At 41.6% G+C, this 12,829-nt stretch overlaps 1 protein-coding gene across 2 annotated transcripts in view; it reads left to right on the top strand.

The window, feature by feature from the left end:
• Positions 1 to 12,829, top strand: part of lca5 (lebercilin LCA5) — a 69,167-nt gene that overhangs the window by 11,024 nt on the left and 45,314 nt on the right. For both annotated transcript variants that reach the window (XM_059982362.1, XM_059982363.1), the window contains exon 2: positions 3,433 to 3,804. In XM_059982362.1, the coding sequence (XP_059838345.1) occupies positions 3,438 to 3,804 (367 nt within the window). In that variant the 5' untranslated portion in view covers positions 3,433 to 3,437. The remainder of the gene's footprint in view (positions 1 to 3,432; positions 3,805 to 12,829) is intronic.

Below are 12,829 nucleotides of genomic sequence, written 5' to 3'. Positions count from 1 at the left end.
TGGATGAGAGTGTGCCTATCAATGGCAGTGATACTTCACACACAGGTACTCAGTATTACCTGGATGACATCATTGTTCCTTGTCATCCTTACTGGTAACATTTCAAATTTCAAGAACGTGCTTTAAAAAGATTAGAAGATAATGGGCTCAGAGCATGATGTGACTTGCAAATTCTTTAAACCAAGCATCAATTACTATGGTCATGCTGTTGATGCAGAAGGATTACACAATTGTGCTGAGAAACTTCAAGCAATGATGGATGCCCCAAGGCCAAAGGACAGGTCACAGTAGTGGTCCTTTTTAGGATTTGTCAATTACTATAACAAGTTCTTACCAAACCTTGTTACTGTGCTCCACCCCATGAACTGATTACTACAGATCAGGAAGAAGTAGCAATGGACAAAGAAGTGTGAGGTGGCTTTCCAAAAGGTAAAGCAAATATATATATATATATTTTTTTTTTCAAACAACAACACACACAAAATGCTGGTAGAACACAGCAGGCCAGGCAGCATCTATAGACCCTTCGTCAGGACTAAACGAAAGGAAAGATAGTTAGAGATTTGAAAGTAGAGGGGGGAGGGGGAAATGCAAAATGATAGGAGTAGACCGGAGGGGGTGGGATGAAGCTGAGAGCCAGAAAGGTGATTGGAGAAGGGAAAGGATCATGGGATGGGAGGCCTCAGGAGAAAGAAAGGTGGGGGGGGGGGGGAAAGCACCAGAGGGAGATGGAGAACAGGCAAACAACTAAATATGTCAGGGATGGGGTAAGAAGGGGAGGAGGGGCATTAACGGAAGTTAGAGAAGTCAATGTTCATGCCATCGGGTTGGAGGCTACCCAGCCGGTATATAAGGTGTTGTTCCTCCAACCTGAGTGTGGCTTCATCTTGACGATAGAGGAGGCCATGGATAGACATATCAGAATGGGAATGGGATGTGGAATTAAAATGTGTGGCCAGTGGGAGATCACTCACAGGTGAAGTGTCGCCTCACCTGGAAGGACTGTGTGGGGCCCTGAATGGTGGTGAGGGAGGAAGTGTAAGGGCAGGTGTAGCACTTGTTCCACTTGCAAGGATAAGTGCCAGGAGGGAGATCGGTGGGAAGGGATTGGGGGGGGGGGGGGGCGAGTGAACAAGGGAGTTGCGTAGGGAGCGATCCCTGCGAAAAGCAGAAGGGGGGGGGCGAGTGAACAAGGGAGTTGCGTAGGGAGCGATCCCTGCGAAAAACAGAAGGGGGGGGAGGGAAAAATGTGTTTGGTAGTGGGATCCCGTTGAAGGTGGCGGAAGTTACGGAGAATTATACGTTGGACCTGGAGGCTGGTGGGGTGGTAGGTAAAGACAAGGGGAACCCTATCGTGAGTGGGGTGGCGGGTGGATGGGGTGAGGGCAGATATGCGGGAAATGGGAGAGATTCAGGGCCCCAGACAGTCCTTCCAGGTGAGGCGACACTTCACCTGTGAGTCGGCTGGTGTGGTATACTGCGTCCGGTGCTCCTGGTGTGGCCTTTTATATATTGGCGAGACCCGATGCAGACTGGGAGACTGTTTCGTAGAACACCTATGCTCGGTATCTTGACCATTGTCACATATGTAGCATAGTGGCTAGTGTGATACTATAAAGCTTGGGGTGTCATTTCCAGAATTCTTTAAGGACTACATTCTTTTCCTTGTGCCCATGGATTTCCTGCCAAAGACCTACCAGTTAGTAGGTTAATTGGTCATTGTAAATTGTCCTGTGGTTAGGCTCAGGTTAAATTGGTGGGTTGCTGGGTGGTGTGTCTTGTAGGGATGGAAGGGCCTTTCTTTCCATTTTGAGATACAGCACAGAAAATAAGAACATTTCAGCATAACAGAAAAATATTTTATTACAATTGGCAGTTGTAAATTGCTTAAAGTGTAAATAATTTGCTTTTCTGGGTTTTTAGAAGCTTTAATGTTCTTTACAATTTTTAATACTAGCTGTAGCATTGTTGATTTCTGTACAGTTTTAATATAAATTCCAGTGAATTGAGCTGAAATATATACACTGGTAATATTGTGTAGTTGTGAGAGTGCTGGACTGTTTCAGGGGTTTTATTTTGTATGAGGTCTTTAATCAAAACCTAATTTGCCAAGATGGAAGGGAATGATTCAAAGCCACAATTTCAAAACAGGATAGGGGTATAATCTATCAGTTTGTGTCTCTCCCCCCCCCCCCCCCACCCCGCCCTTGTTAACTTCATACAAAATAATTTCTGTTGATCATCACACTGTTCTTTATAAGAGAGAGCTGGATGCAAACTGGTTGTTGGATTCATTATGATGTGAAAGAGACCACACTTAAAAAGAATGTGATTGTTTTTAAATATTCTGGAATGTTCTAAAAACGATTATCTCTAAAAATGAAGCTTTTACTCTAATCCCTAGAAACTATTTCTGTAATTACCTTAAAACAGAGCAAAGTACGCAGCTCATCAGATCCATGGCTGCAATCCCGTTCAACTCAATGTCCCTTTTTCTTATTGCCTGTATTCCTGCAATGCAATCTCTCTTTCATGGGCATCAATTTCCTTTAAATTCTGTCATTTAACATAATTTACATTAATTAGCCAGTTTGTTAATATTGAGGTGAAACTAGACAACTGGTAGAAACCTGCAGACACAGGCAAAATATACTAACTCTGCTCAGACAGCACCTGAGGATAGGATTGAACCTGACTCCCTGAAGCTGTTAGATGGCAGCAGTAATGCTGAACTGCATGCCACCTGACAGACTCAGCCATCGAAACAGATGAAAATTGTAGCAGATTTATGTTTGCTGTCATCTAGATGAAAATACTTCAGAGCCTAAAGTGACTATAGTTTCATTGCTTCTTGTAAATCATATTTATTTGTTATTGTCAAGTATACCGAGATACAGTGCTAAGTTTTCTGTATGTCCTTCAGTCAGATCATGCCATATGTAATTACATTGAGGTATTGAACAGAAAATATGCAGAATATAATGTTGCAGAGAAATGCACTGCAGGTAGATAACTAAAGTGCGGTGGCTAAAATGAAGGATATGGAGAGATTGAAGTTTTTTTTTCATGTATGGGAGTTCCTTTCTGGAATCTAATAGCAATGGGATGGCAGCTGAACTAGAGTCTTCAGGTTTGTGTACTTGAGTATTCGTATCTTCTGTCTGATGGGAGAGGGGAGAAGGGAGGAGGACCAGGATGGGAGGGGATCCTTGATTATATATGTTGCTTTCCCAAAGCAGTGAGAAATGTATTCCAAATATCAGTTCGTGAAAATTCAGTTTACTAGGTATGCTTGCTGTGGGAGTGGGGATGTGTCAATAATATTAAGGGGTAACATGTTACCATTCCCAGGGCCATGGTACCTAATTTTGATAAGTATGGTGTGTTCAATTTAACTTGCTAAAAAATTTGCTTTTATTATTTAAACTACAGATTCCATGAAAATTCTGTCTAGTATTAACATGGATTCCCAGAATGGATACAATGATGAAGACAACTCAGGAAATTCAGAAGCTGGAAGGAGTCTATGCTCAGGAGCAAGCACACAAAGAAAGTTGGTGACAAATGACAAAAAAGAAAATAAAAGCAAACCAACTCAGCTTACTGGGAGTACTATGAGAGATCATGAAAAGACTGAAAACATGGATTATGATAAGAACAGTGACTCTTATTATTCAGATGACTATGATAATTCTTCATATATGTCTGATTCCTATTGCTCAGAAAACTCCAGGTCTAGAACACCAAGTCCAAGGAGAAAGGAACAAGTAAAACAAAAGGCTAGCAGTTATATCCATGATCGAGGTAAGCTTATTTATTTTCTGTAAATGCATATTTGAAATAATTTTTGAGAAGAAAACTAAGAATGTTAGCAGAAGTTTCACCCTGAAGCAATTTGGACTGTGCAATCCAATATAGACATTTTGAATTAGTAGATAATTATTGTACTTTTAGATATGTATTTGCATCAAAGGGCCATTTATTTAAAATAATTCCCCCAAATTAATTAAATTTCACTTGAACAAGTCTACTAATAGTTTGATGTTGCTTGTGTTACGTACCCCGTAACTAGGTCACTTACCAGCAAAGATAGAGAGGTCCGTTGAAGTCTGATGGTACTATTTTTAAAAGTCTTTATTTATAAAGGGGAACAAAAATAAGGTTAATACAAAGATTCAGATAATATACGTCGTCACTACTCAATCTAAAAGCGTGGGTCTAATAATAACCATCAATAAGAAACAGCTCGATCGTTTGTCTAGGGGATAATATATTGTCCGATGGAAATATAAAAGTCACTCAGCTCCTGCAGGCTTCAGCCTTTGGGGACCGCTGGGTTTTCACTTGTTGGAGAGAGGGAGAGATTTGTGAGAAAAGAAACTTGCCCAGGTCTTTTATGAAGCAAATCCGTTGAATCCGGGAAGTTGGTTCTCCGTGGTTAGTTCAAGAACATCGGTTCTGTAGTACCCGCCACCGGCTCCCAAGCAAGGGGAACCGAACGCACGTGGCTTCCTTCAAATGGCTTCCCGCTTCTACGGGATCATTAGCGTTGTTTCTGGTGCGTCTCAAGGGATTGTTCCCCCAGACCCTCTTTTATACTTCCTCATGGGATCTCAGAAGTCAATCAGGTTGGGATGATGCAATCTCTCTCTCAACCAGCCCACTTTGCCCGAGGGCTTGCACGTAGCATAGTCCCCAATCCACAAACGTGGAGACAATGCTCAATGTCGCGTTATTTTGCATCACCAGGGAACGAGGCATCCGGCACGTCTCTCTCCCATTTCCTGGGTCTACTGACCCCCCCCCCCCCCAACTAGCACTCTTCCGATTCTCACAAAGGAGGGGGCTGCGGGCATAACACTTGGTTCTTAACATTTTGACAATATAATCTGGTGAACACCAGTTCTGAATTGAGGGTCTGCTGCCTTTTGGATAAGACATTAAACCAAATCTCCTGTTCTTGTCTGAATTAGGAAATTAAAGTTCCATTCTAGAGATGCATAAAGCTCAAAAAAAGACAGGCTGACAATTCTAGAGCAATGCTGCCACACGTTTGCTCCCCTGTGTTTTTGTAATAAATCTGCTGATCTGTGGTTGTGTATCTTCCCCTCACTTTCTCTAATCATAATTAATGGACAAATAACCGATTTTAGGGGTCAATCCATTGGAATAGTCAGCTAGAGCAGCTCAGTCTAAAGATGAACCAAGCCGAGGTGAACTTTGTATTTTAATGTTTTAGGACTAAATTTAACCTTTTAATTACTTAAGTCCTTCACCCCTACTGGGGCAAAGGCCACCAACAGCAGCCCACTAGAGTCCTCTGTCCAGGGCTAGTCTTTTAAGTTGTTGCCAGAAGTAGCCCATTTTCAAAAATTCTTTCTTTCCCAGGAATGTTGTCTTCAGAGCTTCTGTTGGTGTTTCTGTAGCTTTAGGCTTTTACAAGATGGGATTGCTATCCCTATGCCCAAACCACCTCCTTTTGCAGCTGGTCCTGGGATTATCTATGACAGACTTGACTTTTTAATTAGTGATACTTAATTGTTAGTTTTCCTATTTAAAATGAAGTGGTTGAAGCTGTACAAAGCGAGGCAACTTTGCATATGACTATTAATCCTTGCATTCACTTCAGCCTTTGAAATTCTTTGATTGTTTCTGGCCTTGGTCACGAATTTGCTTCTATCCAAGCTACTGTAAATATGGAGAAGCAAACAACAATAGTTTAAAATGTGTTTGTTGCATGGCCTCGATATGCCTAATCTATTCATATTTTTGTTAACGCAACCTTCAGGATTACTTCAGGATTAGTGCAGAAGGCATTGCTTGAATTCATTGACTCACAGATTATGGGCATCATTGGTAGATCCAGCACTTATTAAAGATTAGCTCTGTTTCAATGTACACATGACAAATATACAGTGAAATGCATTGTCTGCATTAAATCTACTAGGATTGAGCTGGGGAAGCCCACAAGGATTGCTACACTTCCGGTGCCAATATAGCAAGCCCACTACTCTTAACCTCTAACTATATGCCCTTTGCATGGAAACCAGGAATAATATACAAATTCCTTACAAACAGCTGCAGGAATCTAACCCCAATCGATGATTGCTGGTACTGTAAAGTGATTTCACAAACATTAAGCTACTGTGCTGCTCAAGCCCAAGGATAATTTCAGAATACAATCAGGAATTGGATTTTTAATTCTTTGCTATTCTCGTGTGTTTAATATAATTAGGGGAAAGTATTGTGATCTTTATATTATACGAGGGCTATTGCACAAATATGTGAATTTTCTAATATTTACAGTGATTTGCTCAATGTTTTAAGTTATCTGAATTGAAGTATGAACAGGTTTTCCATTCTATTTACTATCATATTACTGTAGATGTTATAATATTGTTTTGTACTACACAATAGTCACAGGAGAGTGAGAGAGAGAGAATATTTATACATTGAGGAACCAATTGAACATTAGCATGGATTTATAAAAGGGAAACTGTGTTTGACTTGTCTATTCAAGTTCCCTAATGATGCAAAAAGTAGAGGGCAAAATATTTCCAAATTTGCCGATGGCATAATGCTAAGAATATAGATAAAGATGAGAATGCAGAAAGTTTTATGGGAATATAGACGATCTGAATGAGTGGCCAGCAACATTGTGGGGAATCATGTGAAAAATGAATGCTTGTCCATTTTGGAAGAAAAAAACAGCAATAGTGTAATTCTTAAATTAATGTTGCTTGTAGAATCCTAAGTGTCTTATACATAACATAGAATATTGAATAGTACAGCACATTACAGGCCCTTCGGCCCACACTGTTGCGCCGACCTTCAAACCCTGCCTCCCATATAACCCCCCACCTTAAATTCCTCCATATACCTGTCTAGTAGTCTCTTAAACTTCACTAGTGTATCTGCCTCCACCACTGACTCAGACAGTGCATTCCACGCACCAACCACTCTGAGTGGAAAACCTTCCCCTCATATCCCCCTTGAACCTCCCTCCCCTTACCTTAAAGCCATGTTCTCTTGTACTGAGCAGTAGTACCCTGGGGAAGATGTGCTGGCTGTCCACTCTGTCTATTCCTCTTAATATCTTGTACACCTCAATCATGTCTCCTCTCATCCTCCTTCTCTCCAAAGAGTAAAGCCCTAGCTCCCTTAATCTCTGATCATAATCCATGCTCTAAACCAGGCACCATCCTGGTAAATCTCCTCTAAGCTACTGAAAGCCAACATGAAGATGCAGTAAGCAAGTCAAGGTTGAGTTTCTTGTCATGTGCCTAAGACAATAAGATATAGGAACAGAATTAAACCACTCGGCCCATTGAGTCTGCTCTACCATTCTATCTTGGCTAATTTATTATCTCTCTCTCTTAACCCACTTTGGCATCCTGGCTAACCAAGAATCTATCAACTTCTGCTTTAAATATATTCAATGACTTGGGCTCCCCAGTCATCTGTGGCAACGAATGCCACAGATTCACCACTCTGGCTGAAGAAATTCCTTCTCATCTCTATTCTAAATGGATATGCCTCTATTCTGAGACTGCCTTCCGATCCTAGACTCGCCCAGAATAGAAAACATCTTCTCTATTTCCACTCTGTCCAGGCCTTTCAATATTCGATAGGTTTCAATGAGATTTCTTTTACACCCCCTCCCCACCCATTCTTCTAAACTCCAGCAAGTACAGACCCAGAACTATCAAATGCTCTTCATACATTAACTCTTTCATTGCCAAACATCCTGTGGACCCTCTCCAGTGCCAGCACATCTTTTTTTTAGAGAAGAGGCCCAAAACTGCTCATGATACCCTCAAGTGTGGTCTGACTAATGCCTCAGTGCTCTGCATCACATCCCTATTCTTTTATTCTAAATCTCTTGAAATGAATGCTAGCATTGCATTTGCCTTCCTTACCACTGACTCATCCTGCAAATTGACTTTTAGAGAATTTTGCACGAGGACTCCCAAGTCACTTTGCACCTGTGATTTTTGAATTTTATAAAATAGTCTATGCCTTTATTTCTTCTCCCAAAGTGCATGACAATATACTTCACTACACTATATTTCATCTGCCACTTCTTTGTCTATTCTCCCAACCGAAGTCATGTGGAATTCTCTGCTCAATGAAGCAGTGGAAGCTACCTCAGTAAATGTACAAACCCCATTTCCAGAAAAGTTGGGATATTTTCCAAAATGCAATAAAAACAAAAATCTGTGATATGTTAATTCAAGTGAACCTTTATTTAACTGACAAAAGTACAAAGAAAAGATTTTCAATCGTTTTACCGACCGAGTTAATTGTATTTTGTAAATACACACAAATTTAGAATTTGGTGGCTGCAACACACTAAACAAAAGTTGGGACAGAGGCATGTTTACCATTGTGTTACATCACCTTTCCTTTTAATAACACTTTATAATCGTTTTGGAACTGAGGATACTAATTGTAGTAGGTTTGCAATTGGAAGTTTTGTCCGTTCTTGCTTGATATAAGACTTCAGCTGCTCAACAGTCCGTGCTCTCCGTTGTCTGATTCTCCTCTTCATGATGCGCCATACCTTTTCAATAGGAGATGGATCTGGACTGTCAGCAGGCCAGTCAAGCACAACGCACTCTGTGTCTGCAAAGCCATGCTGTTGTAACCCACGCAGAACGTGGTCTGGCATTGTCCTGCTGAAATAAGCATGGACATCCCAGGAGGAGAAGTCACCTTGATGGCAACATATGTCTCTCTGAAATCCTAATATACACCTCAGAGTCAATGGTACCTTCACATACATGCAACTCACCCATTCCATGGGCACTAATGCACCCCCATACCATCACAGATGCTGGCTTTTGCACCTTTCGCTGATAACAATCAGGATGGTCACTTTCATCTTTGGCACTGAGAACTCGATGCCCGTTTTTTCTGCAAACTAGCTGAAATGTGGACTCATCTGACCACAGCACACGGTTCCAGAGTCTTTCGGTCCATCTGAGATGAGCTCGGGCCCAGAGAACTCGCCGGCATTTCTGAATAATTGATGTATGGCTTCCTCCTTGCGTAATACAGTTTCAAGTTGCATTTCTGGATGCAGCGATGGACTGTGTTAAGTGACAATGGTTTTCTGAAGTACTCCTGAGCGCAGGTGGCTATAATTGTCACAGTAGCATGACGGTTTCTTAGGCAGTGCCGCCTGAGGTCTCGAAGATCATGCGCATTCAACAGTGGTTTCAGACCTTGCCCTTTACGCACCGAGATGTCTCTGAATTCTCTGAATCTTTTCACAATATTATGTACTGTAGATGTTGAAAGATCTAAATTCTCTGCAATCTTGAGTTGGGAAATGTTCCTTTTGAATTGACTAACAATTCTCTCTCGAATTTTGGCACAAAGGGGTGAGCCACGACCCATCCTTGCTTGCAAAGACTGAGCCTTTGATGGACGCTACTTTTATACCCAGTCATGATACCTCACCTGCTACCAATTAGCCTGCTTAATGTGGAGTCTTGCAAACCGGTGTTACTTGAATATTCTGTGCACTTTTCAGTCTTATTTTAATTCTGTCCCAACTTTTGTTGAGTGTGTTGCAGCCATCAAATTCTAAATTTGTGTATATTTACAAAATACAATTAAGTTGGTCAGTAAAACTATTGAAATTCTTTTTTTTTGTACTTTTGTCAGCCAAATAAAGGTTCACATGAATTAACATATCATAAATTTTTGTTTTTATTGCATTTTGGAAAATATCCCAACTTTTCTGGAAATGAGGATTGTATTTAAAGGAAGGTTGTATAGATTTTTGCATAGCAGGGAAATTAAGGGGAGTTGGGGGGGGGGGGTGGTAAAAGGCAGGTAGATGGAGATGAGTCCATAGTTAGATCAGCCGTGATCTTATTGAATGGCTTGATGGGCCAGATGGCCTACTCCTGCTTCCTTTTCTTATGCAGAGTCCCTGCTTCTTCAACACCACCTGTCCCTCCACCTATCTGCAAACTTGGCCACAAAGCTATCAATTCTGACATCCAAATCATTGGCATATGATGAGAAAAGTGTTTCCTATACTGACCCCTGTGGATCACCACTTGCCACTGGCAGACAACCAGAATAGGCCCTCTTTATTCTAACTCTTTGTCTCCTGCCAATCAGCCTATTTTCTATCCATGCTAGTATCTTTCCTGTAATACCATCGTCTCTTATCTTGTTAAGTAGTCTCATGTGCAGCACCTTGTCAAAGGCCTTCTGAAAATCCAAGTGAACAGCATCCACTGACTCTCCTTTGTCTATCTTGCTTCTTGTTTTTTTTAAATAATTCTAGCAGCTTTGTCAAGTCACATTTCCCTTTGAGGAAATCGTGCTGACTTTGGCCTACTTTATCGTCTACTTCCACTTCCAAGTATCCCAAAACTTCACCCTTAATGATGGACTCCAAGATCTTACCAACAACAGAAATATGGCTAACTGTCCTGTATGTAAAGGGGGTTTCTTTTTTTTCTTTGTTACTGTTGGGAAAGGGTTTCCTTTTGTTAACTAGCAGGAATGCTAATTTACTGATAACGAGAATGGTATTCCTTTGTAAACCAAATGGGGATTAATGTTCTTTCTTCTGAGTCTGTAAGCTTTTGTTGACGGGCTTTTGGGCAGATCGGCGCGAGGGGGTCGAGAGAGAGGACGCAATGCTGTAAGCTGGGCGAGGATCGGACCCCAAAGGGGGGTCAGAGGCTGGGAGATTCTCCGAGGAGGGGGGGATGAAGCTAGATGTGCTTGGTTGACCACTCAGAGGGTCCTGAGCTGTTTGGAGAGTCGAGGAGTTCGGAGGGTCCTAAGCTGCGAGTCGAGGAGTTCGGAGGGGATCGAATGGTGGCCAGAAGACTTCAGAAATTGAGCTCCAACGGCTGTGCACGAAGTGGTTTGGACTTTGATAAGTTTGGCGCCTTTTCTTTAATTTTCTCTTCATATATACTGTATCGTTATTAATCACTTAGTTATAGTAACCTTTATAAATTGTACTCATTTAATCGCATATGGTGTACTGTCTGTTTTTGGGCGAGGTGGGGACATCACACAGCATCCACACCAGCTGACTACCCAGTTTGGCGGGGCCGAAGGCTGCTCCCCCTAGACAAGAACGAGCTGAGCGAGCCTGAGGCGACCCAGGGGGTTACATGTAAATTTCCTTTCTTCTGCCTTGCTCCCTTCTTAAAGAGTGGAGTGACAGTTACAATTTTTCTGTCCTCTGGAACCATTCCAGAATTTAGTGATTCTTGAAAGGTTATTACTAATGGCTCCACAATCTACCTCTTTCAAAACTCTGAGATGTTGTCCATCTGGTCGAGGTGACTTATCTACCTTCAGATTTTTCAGCTTCCCAAACACTTAGTAATCACAACACTCACTTCTTCCCCCTGACACTCTCACACTAATGGCATTATTTGGCTGCATTGCTACCTCTTCAGTGTCATTTTCCAGTGGTCCAATATCCGCTCCCACCTCTTTTACTCCTTACATATCTGAAGAATGTTTTGGTATCCTCTTTGATATTTTTGGCTAGCTTCATCTTTCCTTATGGTTTTTTTCAGTTTCTGTTGGTTTTTAACAATTTCCCATTCCTCTCACTTTCCACTAATTTTTGCAATGTTATATGCCCTCTCCTTTATTCTTATGGTGTCCTTGACTTCCACTGTAACCCACAATTGCCCCATCCTTCCTTTTGAATACTTCTTCACCTTTGGGATGTATCTATCCTGTGCCTTCCAAACTGCCCGTAGAAACTCCAGCCCTAGCTTTTCTACGGAGATCCCTGATCGTGTCCCTTACCAATTAACTTTGGCTAGCTCCTCTCTCATACTTGTGTAATTCATTCCTGCGCTGCAATTCTGATATATCTGACTTTATCTTCTCCCTCTCAAACTGCAGGGTGAATTCTATCATATTATGGTCACTGCCTCCCAAGGGTTCCTTTGCTTTAATACCCAAACCAAAATTGCTTTTTTCAGTGCATTCATCCTTGTGCTGCTCTAAAAAGCAATCTTCAGGGCATTCTGCAAGTTCCTCCTCTTAGGATCCAGCACTAATTTGATTTGCCTAATCTACTTGTGTATTGAGATCCTCCATGACTATCGTAACATTGTCATTTTTACATGCCTTTTTTGTCTCCCATTGTAATTAATATCCCATATCCTGGCTACTGTCTGGGAGCCTGTATATAACTTCCATCAGGGTCATTTTGTCCTTGTAGTCTCTTAAGTGTACCTGCATTGATCCTATGTCACTTTTCCAGAAGGCGTTTGATAAGGAGTCGCACAAGAGACTTATAAATAAGATACAGATGCATGGAGTCGGAGGAAGTGTTTTAGCATGGATAGTGGATTGGTTAATCAATAGAAGGCAGAGAGTTGCTATAAGTGGGTGTTCCTCTGGTTGGCGGTGAGTGGGGTTCAGCAGGGGTTTGTGCTGGGCCCACAGCTGTTTACCATTTACGTTGATGATTTGGAAGAGGGGACTGAGTGTAGCATAGTGAAATTTGCTGATGACACTAAACTTGACTGGAAAAGCAAATTGTTCAGAGGATATGGAGAGTCTGCAGAGGGATATAGATAGGTTAAGTGAGTGGGCCAAGCTCTGGAAGATGGAATACAATATTGATAAATGCGAGATCATCCACTTCAGAAGGAATAATAGAAGAGCAGATTATTATTTAAATGGTGAAAGATTGCACCATGCTGTTGTGCAGAGGGACTTGTGAGTGCTTATTCATGAATCACAAAAAGTTGGCTTGCAGGTACAACAGGTTATTAAGAAGGCAAACTGAATGCTAGCCTTCAGTGCTAGAGGGATTCAA

The sequence above is a fragment of the Hypanus sabinus genome, chromosome 10, assembly GCF_030144855.1.
Source record: "Hypanus sabinus isolate sHypSab1 chromosome 10, sHypSab1.hap1, whole genome shotgun sequence".
Taxonomy (NCBI): domain Eukaryota; kingdom Metazoa; phylum Chordata; class Chondrichthyes; order Myliobatiformes; family Dasyatidae; genus Hypanus; species Hypanus sabinus.
The sequence above is the reverse complement of the archived record's forward strand: the minus strand, read 5'-3'. Positions and strand labels throughout refer to the sequence as shown.